Here is a 22,492-nt window from a genome sequence, read left to right as displayed (position 1 = left end):
TAAGGATCTAATACCTGAGAGTGCTTTGCATCTGTAACAAATATTTACTGACTGGTGCCAAGTATTTAGCAACATGGACCCTGGGGGGAAAAAATGAAGACTTTTGGATGTAGGAGGCAGGGAAGCCATGCCTAAGAGCTTCTGGGTAGTAAGAATACTTTTGTCCTCCCAGGATCCTACACTGGTTGTGGTCAAGGATAGGGAACTACATGGTACCATAGAAGTGTGGGAGCTGCCTTAACCCAGGTAGAATGCCATCAGCCAAGCAGAACACCAAAGTCGACCTCAAACTAGCATTCATACAACATTTGTAGAAATGGAGGGAGTACTTTTATCTTTTCATAGTGTTCACAATAACTGGCACTGTCATAAAATTGGGTCAGACATCAGGTGTAAGGAAAAGCAGAAGATGGGCGTAGAGGATGATCCCTTTTCAGATTATGAAGAAGAAAAGTTGATTCAAGGAAGGGGCAGAAAACCTGTCTAGTGATTTAAAACTTTATCTCTTGAAACAAGAACAGAAAAATGAGGAAAGGAAAAAAAAAAAACACAAGTCATTGAGAAATAAACAACTCTTAGGGATACTCATGGTTCACTTCTCACGAAGACAAGAGCACCCAGCATCACCTTAGCAAACTGGAGCTCTCACAGACCTCCTCAAAAGATAGAACTCAGCTGTAGCTCCCTCTCAGGGGGACCCAGGAAAACTTGAAAATTTTGCTCCTGGTTCTGAATGTCAAGAGAAAAGCCTTGCATGAAAAGCTATTTTTATCTTTGCCAGGTGGTTTTAACAAAGGTGAAATTTGAAAACCAAAAGCTGAAAGGAACTTTAATTTAGTAAAGCAAAATATCTATTAAAGAGGAATCCTAAAGATACCTTATACTTTGAAGGCAGAGTAAAATGTCTCTCTTGGTGCTGGAGAGATGGTTCGCTGGTTAAAAAGCTCACTTGCTATTCTTCCAGAGGACCTGAGTTATGTTCCCAACCACCACATCAGGCAGTATCATCCTGTAACTCCATATTCAGGGAATCTGGTGCCCTCTTCTGGACTCAGCAGGCACATGCAGATGCATGGCAGACACTCATGTACACATAAAATAAATCTCAACTTTAATGTCATTTTTATATGTTTGCATCATACTTGGGCACTGTAGTCTTGTCTTTGTTAAAGACCCTACAGAATGGGAAAAAATATTTGGCAGTTCTAACAGAAGTTTAATATCTAGACCATATTAAAAACTTCAAAAAAACTGGTATGGTGGAGGCAGGAGGATTAGCCTCCAAGGCTAGCGTGAACTACCCAAACCCTATCTCCAAAAAATAAGACAAAGCAATGAAAGGAGAGGACTTGGAGGATGAGTCAGGAGTGAATATTCATGACCTGGCTGAGATACATTGTGAAACATTGTCTCCAAAAAAGGAAAAAAGAAACAGTTCACAAGAGAAAAAACAAACATGGCCAAACAAATATTTGAGAAAGTACTCTATATTATTAACCATCAGAAAACTGTAAATCAAGGCCACAGTTATCTTCTGTCATAAGTATATTTAAACACAGAAGAAAAATATAGCATATGTTGATCACGAGGGTGTATGAGAAAGAAACTTTTTAACTTTTATTGTTTATTTGTGGATTTTAAATCATACATTCTGGTATCCACTTATCTCCTCATTCCCTTGAATGCATCCTCTGCTCTTAGAACCCCCCTCCCCTCAACAAAACCAAATTTAAAAGAAAAGCTAAACAAAACAAATGAGAGAGAAAATAATCCTGTCGTGGCAGCTGTAGTGTGGCCAGTTGAGTCACAGTTCACCCTTTAGTCCGTTCATCCTTATTTGCAAGTGTTCACTGCCACAGTCTGGCCTGGCTTGACGCCTCTAGTTTCTGCTACACCACTGATAATGGGCTCTCACTTGGGCTCCTCTTAGATATCTTGTTGTCCTGTGTCTTGGAGATCCTGATGTTTTGGATCTGTAGGTTCATCCCATTCACATATTCATAGATGATGTGGATGTTGGGATTGGCCAACTCATAGACCTAGTTCTGGGCCTGGGTGGTAGCTGGGTTGAATATATCACCAGTCCCTCATTATTACTACCCAGGCAAGCTCTCCAGCACTGCCCCATGTAGTTTACCCATTGCCACCTGCAGCAGGGAGCAAGGCCAGTTCTCCTACTCTCAGATCCGGATCACCCACTCATACCACCCATAGTCAACTCTACTGTTTTGCCAGGTGAGGTGCAAGGACCCTCTCTCTTTATTGCCGTAGGGGATATATGAGGGGAGCATGGGGTCAGCTCTCCTGGGTGCAGCTGGTAAGGATAAGGGCTAGTTCTCTCACTGTTGTGACCCTAGGGCCAGCTTTCTCACCTGCTACAGGTAGTAATGGGTGTGGAGGGGAAGGCATCTTTCACGCACATATGCCGCCACATGGTAGACGGGGGGGGGGGGGGTCAGAGTCAGCCCTCCTGCGCTGTGCCCTCAGGATTGCCTTAACTTTTGAGCTTACCACAGGGTAAGCTCTAGTTTGCTTCCCTTAAGAAAGAAACTCTTTACACTGTCATTCCCAATGTAACTTAGTGTAACTCCCGAAGAGAGAATGAGAAGTTCCTCATATAGCTTAACAGTAGAACTATTGTGTGATGGTGCTGTCTCACTCCTCAGTGGATAGCCACAAGAAATGAAGCCAGAAATGAAGATACCTGCATGCTGTTTTTTTGCTGCTTTTACAAATAGCTAAGATTAGAAGTCATCTTGAGGCACAATAATAAGTTAAAGGATGGTATATAATACTCGGGAGTATTAAGCCATAACAGAGGTCAAATCTTGACACTTGGCCAAAGTGGATGGAGCTGAAAGATATTATGCTAAGGTAGCCCAGTCTGACACACAAAGACAAGTATGGCATTTTCTCTCTTCTCTGGCAGCTAAAGCAATATTCACCTGAAGGCAGGGTTAAGATTTCTAGAGGTTAGGAAAGATGTGAAGAAGAGTGCAAAAATGAAAGATACGATGATGTATGTTGCATGATTGCATAGAATGACATCCTGATCTTCACAAGTATGCGCAGTTAATATCTGTTGGGTGTGTTGTTGTTGCTGCTGCTGCTGTTTGTTATTTTGCTTTAACAAGCCCATTGGAGTGGCACATACATGTAATCCCAGCACTTGGGGAGGCCAGGGCAGGAAGATAATTGAGAGTTCAATCCCAACCTGTGAAGCAAAATCCTGTGTCAAAACAAAAGGAAGGTGGGGAGGAAAGCAAGAAGGAGAGAGAAGGGAAGGGAAGGGGAAAGGACAAAGAAAGGCAACCTCTCAGGCTGGGGTGCAGCTCAGTTGTGGTAAGGCTGTATGGGACCAGGCGATCTCATTTAATTTAGTTGTGCACATTTTCACACATGCTAGCAGCATACCCTTTTTTTTTTCGGTTATTCCTAATGACTTAATTTTATAACTTTGGGGATCTAGCAGATAATTTTAAAGTGAGTGTGAACCTGATGGTATTTATCCCTAAAATGTGTTGGTAAAAACATTTTAGTAAGGAAAGGGGAAATGATGAATTTATTTATTTCCACAGTGTTCAAAGAACTGCTCAGTAGGACTGAACAAGAGAAATCTGGTATACCTCATATTCCCAAAATTGCTGAAAAAAAAAGTAATCGCCATTCAATCCAAGATGTCCCAGGAGATATTGAACAGACATCACAGGAGAAAGGAAATAAGAAAGTTAAAGCAAATACTGTTTCAGGTGGAAGAAACAAAATCAGAAAAATTTTGGATAAAACACGATTTAGTATCTTGCCTCCAAAACTCTTTAGGTAGGTAATACAAATCTATTGTGTTGGATTGTCATATTAAGTGAAGTTTTTATTGTAGGGATAAGAGTCATGTTTGTTTTATACATCATAAAATCTTTAAATAATACATGAGTAAAATCTAAAAATCTCTGCGTTATCTCTGTGGATTTATCACTATATAGTAGCTTTCAGTGTTGTGAATTTTATAAAAGACTGTTTTATGTTATGTATTTTTATGTTTTGGGTTCAGTTTCAATCACTGTATCTATAAATTTGGACGTTAAATTTTGAGGTACATCTTTTGCTGGTAATTTTTGAGTTTTTAAATATCATTTTTTTCTGCTGGCATTACTTATTCTATCCTGAATTCTAATGGTGAATTTTTTTATATTTGGGTTTTTCCAGACAGTCATTCTGTATGTATATCATGCAGTGGCAGGAGCTCAAAGGATAGATGTATTCCTGAGGCTTCTTAGCCATCCAGCCTTACAGAACTGATAATCTCTGGTTCTAGAGATTCTCTGTTGCCTGTCTGAAAAAATGTGTAGAGGGATTAAGGAGATAGCTGATGCCATCCACTGTCTCCCTATACATATGACCACACACAAGCCTGTTCATGCCCCCATCACACACATACACAAATCTCAAAGATCAGGAAATATTCTTCCTGAGTTCTTTACCCAGGGAAACAAATTTTCTCTTCTTTCAATTTGTCACTCACTGGAGACAAGTGCATCAGATGGCTTTGCTTTATACTTCAACTGTAAAGCTCATTGCTTGTTCATTTCTAAGTCACTGCTTTCATTAAGGTGAGTAGGTTATGAAAACTATAACTTTAAAATAGCAAAAATATTTAATATTGTACATATCACAAACACTGAGACCAGTTGAAGCTGGGTGAAGAAACTGTTAGAGTTGTAACCCACTCTAAAGAGGCCGGGGAGAGTTTGAGATGACCAGAAGTCACTGTGGAAAGGGAAACAAATCCAGAGGCCAGAGAGCAGAAAATAATTCACATGGAGAGTTCTTTAAGCAGGTAATGTCTTGAGTTTTATTTCCAGAAGCCTTGATGGATTGGTCTGGATTGTGTACATTGTTGTGTTGCGTACTCTCTGGAGAGTGGACTGGTTAATAGCAGGATACAAAGTTGCTATCACCAGGAGCAGCTAGTTGAGCATTTCCCACATGATAACTTTGTATTAGTAACAAAGGAAGAAAAATCTACTAGAAATGGGTGTGTTTAAATTCAGAATATATTTTTATTTAGTTTTTCATTTATTAATCAGTAGGCATTTTGAGTTTTTTGCATTGTGCCACAAGAAGCAGTTAGCTAAATACAAACATGAGTAAAAACGTGTTACGCATGTCTTCTATTCATGCTGTAGCATAAAATGGCAATCATTTCAGTTGCTGAAATCCAAAAAGATAAATCAGAATCATACAGATTTCTGAGGCCAGTTTTGTGAGAGCTAGTTTCTCATTTTCTCTGTCTGACTCGGTTTTTGAGACCATATATTTTATTATTATTTTGTTACAAATCATTTAAAGTGAATTTGGATAAATTTTTCTGCAATTTTTGGGTGGCTTTCCCATGCAAGGCAAATGTTCTGCCATTAAACCATAGCACTAGTTCTTGGCTTTTTTGAAGCAGGGACTCCCCATGTAGTTCCAGCATGTACCATATTTATTCTGTAGCCCTGCGTAGTCTCAAATTCTTCAGCCCTGTTCAGCCTCTACTTCCCAAGTGCTAGAAATAGGTATGCATCACCACATCCAGCAAATGATTGCTTTTTGCAAAAGTGTGCAGTCTAGCTAGATGTAGGGAAATCTGCGAGCCTAACATTCAGAAACTCACCCAAAGGGTTGACCATTTTGCAGAGAACACAAACAGGAAATGGAAGAAAACTATAAACACACAATGTCTGCTCCCAGTGCTGTACTTCCTCCAACAAGGCTGCACTATCTAAGCCGCCCTAGACAGTACTACCAGCTGGGGGACCAAGTATTCAAATATTTACGCCTATAGGGGACATACTCATTCAAACCACTACAGAGGTTCACCCTTTCTGAAGAACTCTTAAAAGTCATTTAGGGGGAAAACATCACTGTGGCATCAGTAGATAATAGAGAACATGAGTTCAAGTGATTCGTATAGATGTTTATCTAAGGATACTACACCTTTTCCATAGAGCTCCTTGATGATGGTAATGTCCTGCTGTGTTGCTCATCCTGAAAACTCCTCTAGTCAGGTGATCCTCATAAAGGTTAGAAGTATACTAAAAGTCCAAGTAGAAGAAAGTGGTTAGAAGCCGGGCGTTTGGTGGCACACGCCTTTAATCCCAGCACTTGGGAGGCAGAGGCAGGCGGATCTCTGTGAGTTCAAGGCCAGTCTGGTCTACAAGAGCTAGTTCCAGGACAGGCTCCAAAAGCTACAGAGAAACCCTGCCTCGAAAAACCAAAAAAAAAAAAGAAAGAAAGAAAGTAGTTAGCTAAATGGTATGTAGACACAAAAATTAACAAGGACGAATGTCCAGATGTCTGTTTTGGGTTTTTTGTTTTTTATAAAGTACAAATAATTTTTCCCTTTTTCTTTCTTTATCTTCCAAGTTTCTTACTTTAAATATTTGGATTTTTTAAATGGAAATTAAAAATTAAGTAAATGCCAGTTGGTAGTGGTGTTTACCTTTAATCCTAGCACTCGGGAAGCAGAGGCAGGCCGACCTCTGAGTTTACGGCCAGCCTGGTGGAAGACAGACTCCACTCCTCCCCACATGATCTCAGAGGAGCTGTCATAGCATCTGTGGGAACAAGAAGGAAAGAATATAAAAAGACATAGATACTTTAGATAATAGTAGATAACACTTAAGTCCCAAATAATTACATACTTTTGAAGTGAAAAATTATTCCTAAAAAGCAATGAAAATAAGTTAGTGATTTGAGGGACATCTGTAAACTGTGACAAAAGTACACTTTTAATTAACTGGAGAATATTAGACTGTTCCGAAGTCAAGATTTCCTTTTTTTTTTTTTATCACTCAACTTTTATTCTTTATCTTCCTAGAAATAACATTGCTTTGTTTTGTGCATTAAGAACTTCTTTTTTCTCCAAATGTCAGCGTATTTTTTGTTTGCTTTTAATGTTGAAGTTATTTTTCATATGCACATTAGTGATGTTTTGTGCCCTCTTGGTTTCATAATGAAGCTAATTTTATTCTAAAGTTTAGCGTTAGGGAACTAATTATTGAGGAATTTTTCAAAAATGTCTTGTTTCTGTTACTGCATCACCTCTCAGGAGACTGTTTTGGTAAGAAATGACATAATTATTTCTCAAATAGGTTTTATCCGTTAAACTTTAAGCATGGATTTTTTTGCCAATTGTTTCATTCCTGTCATGGCTTGAATTCTGCATGACAGAATTTTCATGTCCACATGCTCACACCTAAGTAACATGAATTTATAGCCTGCCTTACATGAGTATAGCTAGATAAGGACTTTTAATTAGGGAAAAAAATCTTTTCATATTCTGTAAACTTATAGTGAAGTCCCTTTAACCAAAAATTCTGACTTATTGCTGGGGACATGGTTTAACTGGCAGAGTGCTTGCCCAGCATCTGACGGCTCTGGGTTTGATCCTAGGCACCACATGAGTCAGATGTGGTGCTGCAAGCATAGAATACCAACACTTTGGAGGTGGAGGCAAGAGAATCGGGCATTCAAAATCATTCTCACTACTAGAATGTTGAAAGTCAGCCAAGGCTACATGAGACCCTGTACCAAAAAATAATTCTACTTTTAGTTTTGTAGTTTCTTCTACTTTGTTCGTAAGAGTAGATCACCTCTTTGTGTCTTTGGATTCAGTTACCTAACCTTATGAATCCAAAAATTGCTGGGTTTGTAGAAATCAGTTAGAGACTATTGTTTAAACATATGTCTTTATACTTTTTCTGATTCAAATACTGACAGCTTTTCTTGTCTTCTCTTAGATAATCTTAAAATGTTTATTTTTTTACAGCCAGCAGTGCAAACCAAGTTGTAGAGATGTAGTTTAGGGTAAGCGGGAATTGCTTACCAAATAAAACCTTTCTTCTCCCAAGAGTAAACTGATGTTTCTCCTTGGGGATAACTGGTATTTCTATCAGTTGTGTTGTTGTGCCTCTCCTTCTCGGTGTCAGTTAAAATAAATGTTCCTCCTCTCCAGCTTTGAATTGCTCTTATTTTAATTTGGTAAAAGTACTTGACTTCTCTTCATAAGAACAGGAATACCATTTTTTATCTACTTTAGCTGACTTAGCTCTTCAACCAGTGGCGAGCTAGAGAAAGGACCTGAGACAACCAGCTAACTTAACAGTCTGTCTGCCATTACAGTGTGTTCCACGCCCTCATGCCTCCCTGACTATGCAGCTCTTGTCCTGGCCGTCCTTGTTTTCTTGCTATTAACACTCCGTTACTCTCCATCTTGCTTCATTACATAGTCTGCCTCAATCTTATATTTTGCTTTAATGTATTCTATATATTCCATATCGCTCATTTTTATAGGTTGTAGTTTAATCTTTGCCATGATAATTTGTAAGTGTTCTGTGATCCTGTTTGTATAGCAAAACAAGACAGGAGATTGTGCTGAGTAAAATTTACATGAGAACAGATACTAAGGAACATATTTCAACCTAAGTCGGTTTGGGGAGAGAACTCTGATTTTGGTCATTGGTGATGATGGAAATCTTTCCCACTGTGATCTAAGTTCTCTAGAACAGTTTTACTTATGATTAAACTGATACTGGAAATATACAAAGTTTAACTGACAGTGTTTGTTTTTCCTTCCTGTGATTTTAGAATTACCTATGTAACAGTTCTAAGTGTTGTAAGAGTTTCTTGTTGCCCTAGGTAATGGCTTTTTTTTTTTTTTTTTTTTTTTTTTTTTTTCTTTTCGAGACAGGGTTTCTCTGTGGCTTTGGAGCCTGTCCTGGAACTAGCTCTTGTAGACCAGGCTGGTCTCGAACTCACAGAGATCCGCCTGCCTCTGCCTCCCGAGTGCTGGGATTAAAGGCGTGCGCCACCACCGCCCGGCGGTAATGGCTTTTTAGTTAATGTGTTTTTGAAACCTAAAAAGAGAACAAACTCTTCTTACCGATTTAAATCATCTTGTGATTATCATGTGTTTGGAGAGGACAGTTGCTGTTGTGTGGCTATGTATAGCTCAGTAACTATATTTGAAATTTGAGACTGGCAAATTGCAAGCAGTCCCTGAACATTCAGATTGAGTTTTTCTGCCAAAACCAGAAGAAGCAAATTCAGCATTATTTGTGATATAGTAGAATTACTTCCGTTTTATGTTTCATTTTAATGTAATTTTCAAAAACATTTCATTGCTGTCTCTTCATTATAATTATTCTTTTTGGTTGCTGAAATGTTTTAATCTTAACTGCTTAAGTCATTACACTGAATTGAGTTTGTTATTTTACCTTGAGCTTAGGAATCCAAATTGTTTGCTATGTAAGTGCCTTCTAATACTTGAAAGTGATATATATCTATCTTTTGAAGTGATGGAGGCCTGAGCCAATCACAAGATGACAGCATTGTGGGAACCAGGCACTGTAGGCACAGCCTGGCTATAATGCCAATTCCTGGAACTCTCTCATCCAGCAGCCCAGATCTCTTGCAGCCTACCACCAGCATGTTGGACTTTTCCAACCCTTCAGGTAATGTTTCTATGTGATGTCGTGTGGCCAAAGTGGTACCTGATACACAGTCACTTGTGCCATAAATACTGGTTTTGCCTGCAGAGTTTACCTCTGGTTTTTGGATTCATGCAATAAGCCAGGGAAATTTATGTCTTTTTACCAAAGCAGGTTACTTCTTTCTAAATTAAAACTTCATAATAAGAGCACCAGTGATATTTTTTAGAAATTGATGAGTGATGGAATGAAAACAAATGACTGTAAAATTTATATCTCAGCACCTGAAGCTAAAGTTGTTTTTTCGGGGGTGGGGGGAAAGAGGACTTGGTTTTGGTTTGGTCAAGAATTATTATCATAGTATAACATTGTTTTCCCTACTAATGGTTTTCAGAATGGAGCATCAAGTTGTTTTCTGTATGTGTTGATGCCCAGAGGCATAAAATTTCACATAAGTCTATGATCTAAAAATCTCATTGTAAAGAACCGATTATATGCCATACACCACTTTTCTTTTCCAGGAAAAAATTAAAAACTGAATATGCAATTGCACCCAAAGGAAAGATGGGGGAAATGATCCCTCAGAGTGTTTCTGATTCAACTTAAATTTTTAGTTCTAATGCTCAAAGGAAAAGCATTCATTCACATATATTTCAGTGCCAGAAAGAAAATACAAGTGTATTGGTAAAGTTTGTGTTTTCCTATAGCAACTTAAATAAAAACCCTTCAACATAAGAGAAAACATTTACTGAAGGTTGTACTGTATATTATATAGCAGTCTAAAAACTCCCAAGGTTTAACAAAAACCCAGACTAGTGAAAGTAGTTGTGTACATTGTTTCCTTCCATTCCCAACGCGCACGATAGGGTTACTGCACCTAGCAAGTTGGTGTTGTGCATCATTCTTTCTGTAAGGCTGTCAAGACTCTGTAGAACAGAGATTTTAATGAATCATTGTTTCGCTTTGAAAGTTCTAGTAGTTCCTATAAAGGGTTGTGTCAGAAGACAAATCAGAAATAAGTATAAAACTGGCTGCCAGTATGTTAAGTTATTTGCTTTCAGGAAAGGTGAGCACTAAGGTGTCACAAAGGCAAGGAAAGAGCAGGCTTGGTTCAGTTCTGTGACATAAGAGGAAATGCCTGTACCAGCATGAGGATGTGTTTTGTAGATGAATGTTCTTTCTAACCACCTGTTCTGACAACCTGTTGCTTCATCATTTCTTGCCTACGTGTGTTTGGCCAGCTGTAGGTTCTCTCTGCATGTCCAGTCAACTGCTTCTTACTCTAATGTGTTACTCTCGAGTACTCAAGCTCAGATACCCTACTTTTATCATCATTTTCAGCACCTTTGGTATTTTGGTTTTTTTGAGACAGGGTTTCTCTGTGTGGCATCCCTGGCTGTCCTGGAGCTCACTTTGTAGACCAAGCTGACCTCAAACTCACAGAGCACCACCTGACTCACTTTCAGTGCATTTTAATGACTTCTCATGTTCATCGTGTGGTAGAATCAAAATCTGTTTTACTTTGTATGTAGGTGTTCTACAGTGGTGTTTCTTACACTCCATAGAAGATTCACAACTAAAAGATTTTTACACTTCCAGAGAACAATCTAAATATGCAGTTATTTAGAAAGGGCATATGATATTTCTGATTTGCTGATTTTTTTATTATATTGCCATCCCAAGCATTTATAGATAATAGGGATAAAGACAAGCCAGCACAAGGCCTATTTAAAGTTAAGACACTTGCCTCCAAGTCTGACAACCAGAGTTTTGTCAGAACCCACGTGGTAGAAGAGAACTGTCTCCTACATGTCATCCTATGACCTCTACATGCATGTATACATCATCATCATCATAATTAATAGAGTAAATAATTAGAAAGTGATGCTGAAGGAACAAAGAGGGCCTTAAGGGAAAGAAGAGTGAGAAGTGAAAGGAGGAGGTGGGCAGTATTCCACATGTAGACCTGTATCCGCCCTGAGGAGCAGGTACTTCTCGGGTAGCTCTCAGATTGGTTTCTTAGTTCTTTCCTTGAGAGCATCCTGAAAGGACACTGAGATGCTCTTTAAATCTGCTTAGAAAAAGTCTAATGCAGCTGAGGCTGCCATGTGTGTGCATGTCATGTTACAGCTGGATACACCTATCAGCTCACTTTTGAGACCCCCAAGTGCACAACTTTGTGAAAGACTTATTCAGTAATATGTTATTTATATTTTTGTTGGGAAAAACTGTTACCAGCTTCAAATTCAGCTTCATACATTTAACAGCAATACTAAAAGTTAGCTCTGTCCACACACTTGATTGCAGTGACTGTGTGTCATTAGCCAACGTTTATTGATGTTTGTCGGTCAAGCTCAGCTATGTTGAGTCTGTATGCATAAAGTTCTTACTAGATCAAAATCGCAGTGCAGGCAAAGCTGCAGAACTACTGAATAGTTTGATTTGATTGCTGACTTTTTATAATTTTGCTTTATTTTTGCTGCCTACAGCTGTTGGTTTTTACTGTAAGTATCTTGGTATTCTTTTGTCTTTTGTGTATAGTTTGTTATTTTCAAAAAGGTCATTTGATAGAGAACTCAGTGAAGTAGGAAGCATAGTTCTCTTTCCACTTGTGAAGTAGTGCTCATTGGTATAAACCTTTTATTTATTTTCAGTGACTGTGTGTGTTTTTTCTTCATATAAAGACAGAATATACATGCCACTTTACAACTTGTGAAAAGTTTTTTAAATTTTTATTTTTTTTACTCTGTGTGTATATATATAAACATGTGTCATGGAGTGCTGTGGAAGTACTTTTTCATCTAACATAAGTTGAAGCTTTAAGAATTCAGAGTATGGAGCTGGGAATGCAGCTCAGTTGGAGTGCTCACTTACCTTGTAGAAGGCACAGTTCAGTCTGTGCAGCTCTCACAGCTGTCACAGTGGCACAGGCTTGTAACCCAGCAGTTAGGTGGAGAGCAGAAGTTAAAGTTCACCTTCAGCTTCATGGCAGGTTTGAAGCCAACTCCTGTCCCTCCTACCCCCACTGCTGCTGCTGCCAAGTTTATATACAGAGCTCTTTATGGCTATTTTTTCATTTAGTAGGTGAAGTCCTATTTTCTGTAGCAAACTTAATTTTGTCTTATCTAAAGTCTTTTTGCTGCTTTTTAATTTTAAGTACAGATATCATGTACTTTTTAAGTAAAACTTTAGAGAAAGGGTAATTACAAGTGTCTCCACCCTTCAGATTTTACAATAATTTACTTAGATGTTTTCACAAGTTTTGTTGAATATAAAATGTGGCGTCAATCGATCCCTTTAATTTAAATGAGATGGTACACTTCCACTCACCATTTTATTTAACAGAATACCTTAAATATTTATGTATCTGGATGACATGTTCTACCAACATTAGAGATAGTAAAAATTCTTTAAACTAGTTCCAGTAATGGGCATTTGTGTTTTTGCTAAGTCTTTGTGTTCATGAATTACCACCTGTTTTATACATGCATTGTTTTGTGGAGATTTTGTCTCGTTGTATAAGTGCCATAAAATAAGTAAAATACTCACTACCAGCCCTTGATATGAGTAGAGCAAGTGTGGCAATAGTCTACCATAGCCTTTGATGTGTATGTGTGTGTTAGCACATGCCCTGGCCACTTTGTGAGCTGTTCTACTTGTTACTATCTTTCCTTGAACCACTTTCCACTCTCTTGAGTATTAGTGAATTTCCTGAGGTCAGAGACTTGTCTGCTTTCTTTGCCATTGTATTTTCTTCACCTGAAACACAGTAGATACACAAATGCTCGGGGGGGGGGGGGGGGGGGAGGGGAGTAGAGAATGAAAAAGTAAACTTTATTTTCTTAAAGATCCTTCTAAATACCTGAAAACTTATTCCATCTTTAGTGTAATCTCAAGGGCAGTACATCCCTTAAAAGGTTTTGTTTTTGAAACAGGGTTTCTCTGTGTAGTGCTGGCTATCTTAGAACTTGCTAGGTAAACCAGGCTGCCCCGCAGATCTGCCTACCTCTATCTCCCAAGAGTCAGGATGAAAGACATAAGCCACCACAACCAGCTCCCTAAAAGTATTTATTTTATACATACCAAATTAAAGTTATCACTCTGAGAGAGTGGACCACTACTCAGCAGTTACAAGCACTGACTACTCTTTCAGAGGATCTCGAGCCAGTTCAATGGGATTCGATAGCATTGCTGGAACATGGTGCCATCTGTACAGACAATCAAGCATACACACTTACAAGTGAATAATCTTCAAAAATACATGTAGTTAGTGCTCTAAAAATGTGTTTCTAGCTTTAAAGTTCAGATATCTGGAATTTCTGTTTGTCTCATTTGTTTCATTTCTTTTTGTTTGGTTGGGTTTTTTTTGTTTTTGTTGTTGTTGTTGTTTTTTGAGACAGGGTTTCCCTGTAGTTTCTAGAGCCTGTCCTGGAACTAGCTCTTGTAGACCAGGCTGGCCTCGAACTCAGAGATCCGCCTGCCTCTGCCTCCTGAGTGCTGGGATTAAAGGCGTGCGCCACCACCGCCCGGCTTCATTTCTCAAAAATAAAATCTAGCCAAGGCGCACGCCTTTAATCCCAGCACTTGGGAGGCAGAGGCAGGCGGATATCTGAGAGTTCAAGGCCAGCCTGGTCTACAAGAGCTAGTTCCAGGACAGGCTCCAAAGCTACAGAGAAACCCTGTCTCAAAAAACCAAAAATAAATAAATAAAATAAAATCTAAGGGTCTGAAGAGATGGCTCAGAGATTGAGAGCTGGCTACTCTTCCAGAGGTCCTGAGTTCAAGTCCCAGCAACCACATGGTGGCTCATAACCATCTGTAATAAGATCTGGTGCCCTCTTCTGGCCTGCAGGCATACATGCCGGCAGAACACTGTATACATAATAAATAAATAAATCGTTTTTTAAAAAGGATGTGTTATGAAAATAAAATCTGGGGGCTGATGAGATGGTTCAACAGTTACATGCACACTTTCCACTAAAACTGCCCAACTAAATTCTGTCCCTGGAGCCCACATTAGTGAAAGGAAAGAAACCAACTCCCAAATTTTGTCCTGCTTTCCATATAAGTGCTGTGACGTGTGTTTGCCCCTCCAGTCATACCAGCACACAAATAAACTAATCAATTATATATAAATAAAATATAAATATCTGGGTTAATAAATACTGTACACTTCAAAGTCTATTAAAGCATGTCTTTCTGGGACTGCAATGATAGTTTAGGGGCAGAACTTGCCTAGCATATATAAAAGCCCTGGGTTTGATGTCACCATCATCATCACCCAAAAATAACTACTTTTAACGGAATTTTTTGTGTATGCATTTTTGCTTCGTGACTAGAATTTGCGATGATTATATCATTTTTTTTCTTTTTGATTCTTTTGATCTCATATTTACTGTTCATCTAATTCTGTATTATGTACATCTGTCATGAGCCAAGTATTATGTTTGGCCCTGTACATGATTCTTCATCTGGCAGCGTGTTTGTAAATAATGTACATACAGTGATTCTGAAATAAGCAAAGGTTGTTCTCTTGCTGGTGCCAGTGAGGAGAAACTGTTTTTCTTCTGATTTCACTGTTCTCAGGTTGGCTTTCATGACATTGGCAGATTTATCAGGTTTCAGTTGTGATGCCTTTGGATAAATCCTATTTACAGATTTTTTCTAGCACCTTTTTTTTTTTTTAACTTGACTTTCTGTTATGTGACTACAAGAACAATTTGTCTTTCACCTAAGGAACAAATGTCTTTAGGAAGTAAAGCTTTTGAGCCTTGTTAAAAGATACACAACTGTGTTCCTTCCCAGAAACAGAGTGTGAAGTTGTACAAATCCCCACCCTGTCTGTGAATATATTCCCTTAAAGATGCTAATAAAGGGATAGACATTTTGCCCTTCCCTCAAGGTCAAACAAGATCTCTTGTTGAAACTTAGTCTCCAAAAGTATAACAGAGAAATCCCACTTCTGGGGCTTAGAACCCAGTTCATGAAGAGTTCAGGTACACAGTTTTGTTCTTTATTAAGGAAAGCATATGGTGAAACCCCTTCGCTCACTTTCCTTCTGACAGCCAGTCTTCCATTTCCTGACAGCAATATCCAGCACTAGGCAGAGAGGCATGCCTGATTTGGTGAATTATAAAACTGTCTAACCTTAAGTTGTGTGAGCTCTAAAATAACAGTTCTATTAGCTACACATCAGAGACTCACTCATTGACAGAAATCTAAGCAAGAAGTATTGATTACTCAGATCTCTAAATCAAAGAAATATTGCTTGGTACCTCTTTGTAGAACAGAGGCTACTGAGTACATGAACTTGACCCAGAGCATCCAGCAGCTCACAAGTAGAATTACACCCATGTATATTCAGTTGAATCTTTAGTCTTGGGAACTGATTTCTTTCTGTGTTCACATTTTCAGGGTACAAGAGTGTGGGGTATTTTATTCTGTAGAGTTGTTTTCCTGCTACGCCTGTTCCATTATTCTCATCTTCCCTTTTGAGACAGGTCCCCCCCCCCTTTTTTTAACTAATGGTGCATAATAGTGTTAAGAAAGGCAATGCTGAGCAAATAGTGTAAAGTTACTTACTGCCATCATCACTGGTCACAGCAATGCATATTCCTATTTGAAAATACAACTTATTTTCATTTGGAAACTTAGTGTTTATTTTTAGTGTGTGGCATTGCAGTAAGCATTGTTCTGGAGGTGTAGCTCTCCCCTTAAAAGAAAAGCAAGACCGAAGGAGGAAATGTTGACATGTGTAAATCATATGAGCATATCTTAGGTAGTATTTATTTGCTAGTGGCAGAATCACAGAACAAAAATTGATGTGTATAAACATTTAAACACTTTCCTCTTAAAAAAACAAAATAAATTTAATATAAAACAGACAAAATGGACTGCACAGAGGTTGACTCAGTAGGTAAAGTATTGGTTGTATAAACAAGAGGACCTGAATTTAATACCTAGTATTCATGTTTTTTTATTAAAAAAAAAAAACAAAAACAAAACTTGAGTGCTGCAATGCACACCAATTATCTCAGGGTTGGAGAAGTGGCACATAGGAGATTCCCTGGGGTTATCACTGGTTAATCATTCTAGTGTAATCAAGGAGCTCCAGGTTCAATAAGAGACTATCTCAAAAGGCAAGTAGAGAACCATTAAAGAAGACACCTAATGTTAACCTCTGACTCTGCATACATACTCAACAGAAACTCAAACAAAAACACAACACTCCTCCCCTTTAAAAAGAAAAAAAATAAAAAAAAACTAGAAAAAAATGATTACTGCTTTATAGTTGAATAAGTGTTGGTGCCTTAATGTGACTCAATAGGAAGAAACACAGGTGGTGCCAAAGAGTATTGGAAACTAGATGTGTTGGTGCACACCTTTAAAACTCTGGCACTCAGGAAATAGAGGCAAGAGGATCTCTGAGTTTAAAGGCAGTCTGATCTACGTAGTGAGCTTGAAAACCACCAATACTACATAGAGAGACACTGTCTCAAAAAAAAAAGTATTGAAGACAAGAAAAAGATAGCCTTTCAGAATAGCAGTAAGACAAAAACATATAAGGTAATAAACAGCTTTAATAGAGACATGACCAAATTTGCTCTCTCACATTCTATGATTATAAAACATAACCTTTGGAGAAAGATTGGAAAGTGTGTTGTAACGACCTGGAAAATCTGCATACCTTTTCAGAGACCTTTTGAGAGTTGTCACTAAAGAGCTGGTCAGATTCCTTCAAAAGATAGTTTTATCTGCTGGGGGGGGGGCGGCTTTCTGTATCATACTGTTTGTCATGATAGAAAATGCTAATCCAAGGAGTTTCAGTACCACCTGCACTTGTTTGCACATTCACACAATACATATGGACTACTGTCCTTCCATCCTTATTAGAAACAAATAGCTTGTTGGCGAGAGAGATGGCTTAATGGTTAAGGAGCACTGGCTGCTCTTCCAGAGGACTAAGCTTCAATTCCCAGAACCCACATGGCAGCTCACAACCACCTGTAATAGTCTCAGGGGTTCCAGTATCCTCTTTTGGCTTCCGCGGACACTGAGCATACATGTAGAACATAAGCATACATGCAGGCAGAATACCTATACACATAATTTTTTATTTTAAATAATAAAAATAACTATAAAACAATAATAACATCAAATGTTTATAACATGTTAAATGAAAAAATGTCTTCTGAATTGTCACAATTTTTATCTTTGTGAACTTCTATTAGTATCTTTCATCTGAAGAAAATGAATACATTTTTCTCATATTCTGTGTGAAATAGAAATGTATATTTCATTGTTTGGAGGGATCCTTGTACTCCAAGTTGCTTATTGGGGTGTTTAAATGTTACTTTTTAAAATACTAAGGTTCATCTTTGTGTTTATATAGATATTCCTGATCAAGTTATAAGAGTTTTCAAAGCAGATCAACAAAGTTGCTACATTATCATCAGTAAAGATACCACAGCTAAAGAAGTGGTATGCCAAGCTGTTCAGGAATTTGGTTTGACTGGTGCATCTGAGACATACTCTCTCTGTGAAGTTTCTGTTACTCCGGAGGGTGTCATAAAGCAGAGAAGACTTCCGGACCAGTTCTCCAAATTAGCTGATAGAATTCAACTCAATGGAAGGTGAATGAGCTTATCCATGAATATGCAAAGTGCCATTTGTAGATTCCCTATAATAGTGAGTATTTTAGGTAGAAACATCATGCTGCTTTGCCACTACTATGTTCTAAGATTAAAATGGGGTTTCTCTCCTTGTCAAGTTTTTATCTCCATAATTACAAAAAATGGAATCTTGGAGGGGTCCTTAGTCTACCCTAAAAAGGAGAGAACAGCCCTGTATAATATGTGTCCAGCTGTAAATAGAGAAGGGCCTGTCTCTCGGCTGTGAAGTACCATAGAGGTTCTATTCTAAAAAGAGAAGAGGACATGAAGGTCTTTTGTACAAGGACAGATCCATACCACTTGCTGAGATGCAAGTTGTATTTATTATAGGAGAAATCACTAAGAACTTAATGTCTACAGATCTACTTTTCCTTGCCTCACTTGGAAGTTTTAGACAGGAGCGGTGGGGGAAATGGATCTAGTAGCAGCTACTGAATACGGTTAAAAGCAAGTCTTAATGTACATGCTTTTTCTTGCCAGCCAGAAATCATATTCTCCATAAACAAATATGTATGTAATATTACCCATATGTCAGATGCTATATTAATTTTTCATTGCTGTCACAATATACCTGACAGGAACAACTTCATGGAGGATGGATTTATTTAGTCACAGTCCATCATGACAGGGAGTATGTAGCAGAGCAGAAGTAGATCCCATCATGGCATCCAGGAAGGAGAGAAAGAATGAGACCAGGGAGTAGGTATAACCTTCAAGATGCCTAACCCCAGTGACCTGCTTTCTCCTGCTCAGCCTACTTACATGGTGTGCACCACCTGAGCCCATGTGAGACATTTCTTATTCAAACCATAACCTTCCACCCTGGCCCCTAAAGACTCATACAATCTCAAAATGTAGAACACATTTAGTCCATCTTCTAAGAATTCTCAGAATCTTAATTGCTCTGATTGTTTCACACAGCTTGTTGTGTCCAAGTCCAAAGTCTCTTCTGAAATTCAGGGCAGACTCTTAGCTGTGAACCTTGTAGAATAAATAAATAAATAAAAATAAAAAGATGAAAATGATAACAGGTAAACATTTCCATTCCAAGTGGGAGTAACACGAGAATAGCAAGAATCCAGCAAACCAAAATGAGACAGAAATCCATTGAGACAAACATTAAATCCTATAGATCCATGCCTGTGTCCCAGACACATGGTGTCATTCTGTTGGCTTTGGAAGACCCACGTTTGTGACCTCTTGAACTATCTCCACTTGTTTTTTGGCTTTCCTTGGCTTGTCAAACATTCCACATTGCTAGCATCTCCAACATCTTGGAGTCTCCATTGTATCTTCATCTTAACCTTCCACTTTACTTACCACCTGCCCAGAGCCTGCTGTGGTCTTGACCCTTCCACACATTGCCTGGCTTTCCAGCCTTTCTTTGAAAAATCTTAATGGAAGCTTCCATGACTAAAAGCTCTTTCAGTCTAAATGCCTGCAAAAACATTATCACATAGGCAGTGCTACAGTCTGCTGCCAGGCTAGGCAGTAGAATAACAAGCCCCTTTGGATCCTAGTTGCAGTGGTTTATAAATGGTGAGATAGTTGAGCATGATAAAGTTAATCCTGGGAAACACTTTATTTAGTGCACTGTGCTAATAGGGTATTCCAGTGACTCATTCTTTTCAAAAGAAAGTTTTTTACTTACATATTTTGTGTTTGTTTTTGAAGAACTGACAATTGAACCTTGAGCCTCTACATGGTAAGACCTCTACTGCTGAGCTATATCCAAAGCTTCTCTCTTTTTTTATTTATTATTTTTGATACAGGAACTCACTAAGTTGTCCAAGCACACCTTAATATAATCTTACTGTCTCACATCCCTAGGTAACTGGAATTAGAGGCCTGTATTACAGGACATGATGTTGGAGATCTTTAATCCTAGCACTCAGGAGACTGAAACTGGTAGATCTGTGTAAGTTTTAGGCCAGCCTAGTCCACATAGAGGTCTGTGCCACTGGATCCAGCAAGAAATTATTTTTTAAATAAGTTTACAAGTACACCCTCTTTTAACTGCAGCAGGAAAGGTCTGATCACCCCTTCAGACAGTTCCCTGTAATCCAGACACGGAGCATTTGCTTGGCTTTTAATCAGTTGCTCTCAGCCTGTAGATTGCAACCCCTTTGAGGGTTGAAAGATTCTTTCACAAGGGTGGTACATCTGATATTCTGCATATCAGATATTTACATTATAATTCATAGCAGAATCAAGATTACTGTTATGAAGTAGCAGTGAAAATAATTTCATGTTTGGAGGTCACCCCAACAGGGGAGCTGTATTAAAGGGTTACAGTGTTAGGAAGATTAAGAACCACTGCTTTAAATGGTCCTGGTCTTTTTTAGAAACATGCCCTCCTTAGGCCCAGCTTTACATAGGCTTCACTGGTGAAACTAAGTTAAAGATTCTACTCTTGTTTTTTGTTCCCAATTCTTGGCTAACCATAGCTAAAGCAGCTAGTAATAACATTCCTATAAACGTGGCTAAAGCAGCTAGGAACAGCGTTGCCTCACAGCCTGATATCTTAACAGGATTGAAATTTCCTCTGCCTAAATTATTTTTAAACTTAGCCTCCAGCAGTGTCTTACTCTTCGTTAGAGGGTATCACAGACAACCTCTAATCCAGAAACCCATCTGAAAATTCTCGGCCATAGTCTTATCTGTCCACATTTGTGTTGGCTTTCTCCTCCTCAGAGTTCCAACTGAAATAGACCATTGAGCTGTAGTTAGGGCATCCTAGGACTTCTGTGTCCCATATTCCCAAGGCCTTGCAGTTTCCTCTTACCAACCAGTTCCAAAGGTAATAACCATTTGGTAAGATTAATTACAGCAGCGACCCAACTTGTCTCTACAGCTTTTTGTGTTAGTCTCCCATCACTGCCCCACAGAACCAACATGGCCAACTTCAGGTCCTGACTATGCCCTGTAGAGCCTTTATCCTCAGGGTAACACACGATGGTTCACACACACACACAACTTCAGGTCCTGACTATGCCCTGTAGAGCTTTTATCCTCAGGGTAACACACGATGGTTCACACACACTAGAAGTTTCTAAAACTGGCTACTTCAAGGTAACTGTCATCATTATTTTTATTTTTTACAATAATAGATGTCAAGTGGCAGGAAGTAGAACTTCTCAAGATATCTTTTAATTTATTTTTCCATTTCATCTATAAGTGAATAATGTTTTTGTTAAAAAGCTTACCATAAAATGGTACTTTTGGTAAGCAAAAGTAAAATCAAGAAAGTATTCTTATTAAATGACATCTATTTATGATCACATTTATAATTTCATTCCCATTTAGGTATTACCTAAAAAATAACATGGAAACAGAAACATTATGTTCTGATGAAGATGCCCAGGAACTACTTAAGGAAAGCCAACTGTCCATGCTACAGCTCAGCACCATTGAGGTTGCCACCCAGCTTTCAATGAGGGACTTTGATTTGTTTCGTAATATTGAGCCTACTGAATACATTGATGATCTTTTTAAATTAGATTCTAAGACAGGAAATACTCACTTGAAACAATTTGAGGACATTGTAAACCAAGAGACATTCTGGGTTGCCTCAGAGATTTTAAGTGAATCCAATCAGCTCAAAAGGATGAAGATTATTAAACATTTTATTAAAATTGCCCTTCATTGCCGAGAATGCAAGAACTTCAATTCCATGTTTGCAATAATAAGGTAAGTTTGTACAGTTATCTGTGTAATGATTTTTCTCATATATAAGGCATTATCTGCTTAGGTATCTCATGTCTAGAAACAGAAAAGTTTAGAAAACTTTTGTAAAGTGGGGTACATATGTTTGTGTTTGGGTGCATTCTTTTAGCATTGGTTTTTTTCAATATAGATAATGTCATAAGCTGATGTCACATGTCTTTCCATCGCACTCCACCACACATAACGTAATCAAGTCTCACTTGAACTCAATTTGCCAGTTCAACTAGTCTGGATAGCCTCTTGCCCCAGGGATCCTGTCTCTGCTTCCTTCACATTGGAATCACAGTTGGGTCACCATGCCTACCTAGTGCTGTGAATCCAAACTCAGGTCCTCACAGTGTTAAGACAAATACTTGGCCATCTCCCCAACAACTATTAAGTTTTTATTGGAATATGATTAGATTTAATGTGTGTTCCATTCTGATAATGAGGGCTCTCTCTTTTTAATTTATTCTGTGTTTTATCCTTCATTTTAAAAAAAGAACCCATTTTTTCAAAAACACCATTGAATTAATTCTTTTTGTGTTGGCCAGCTACAGCTGGGCATGTGGCCTACCCTATCATGTGGTTCATATACCCAGAGAGACTCCATTGGAGAAAACTAAATTTTTCATTTGGTAGTGG

General features: G+C 38.4%; 1 protein-coding gene across 5 annotated transcripts in view; it reads left to right on the top strand.

The window, feature by feature from the left end:
* Window positions 1-22,492, top strand: part of Rapgef6 (Rap guanine nucleotide exchange factor 6) — a 170,896-nt gene that overhangs the window by 112,747 nt on the left and 35,657 nt on the right. For all 5 annotated transcript variants that reach the window (XM_038325883.1, XM_038325882.1, XM_038325884.1 and 2 more), the window contains 4 exons: window positions 3,579-3,819; window positions 9,337-9,494; window positions 17,863-18,103; window positions 21,449-21,832. In XM_038325883.1, the coding sequence (XP_038181811.1) occupies window positions 3,579-3,819; window positions 9,337-9,494; window positions 17,863-18,103; window positions 21,449-21,832 (1,024 nt within the window). The remainder of the gene's footprint in view (window positions 1-3,578; window positions 3,820-9,336; window positions 9,495-17,862; window positions 18,104-21,448; window positions 21,833-22,492) is intronic.

The sequence above is a fragment of the Arvicola amphibius genome, chromosome 4 (genome assembly GCF_903992535.2).
Source record: "Arvicola amphibius chromosome 4, mArvAmp1.2, whole genome shotgun sequence".
Classification (NCBI taxonomy): Eukaryota; Metazoa; Chordata; class Mammalia; order Rodentia; family Cricetidae; genus Arvicola; species Arvicola amphibius.
This window is presented reverse-complemented; position numbering and strand designations above follow the sequence as displayed.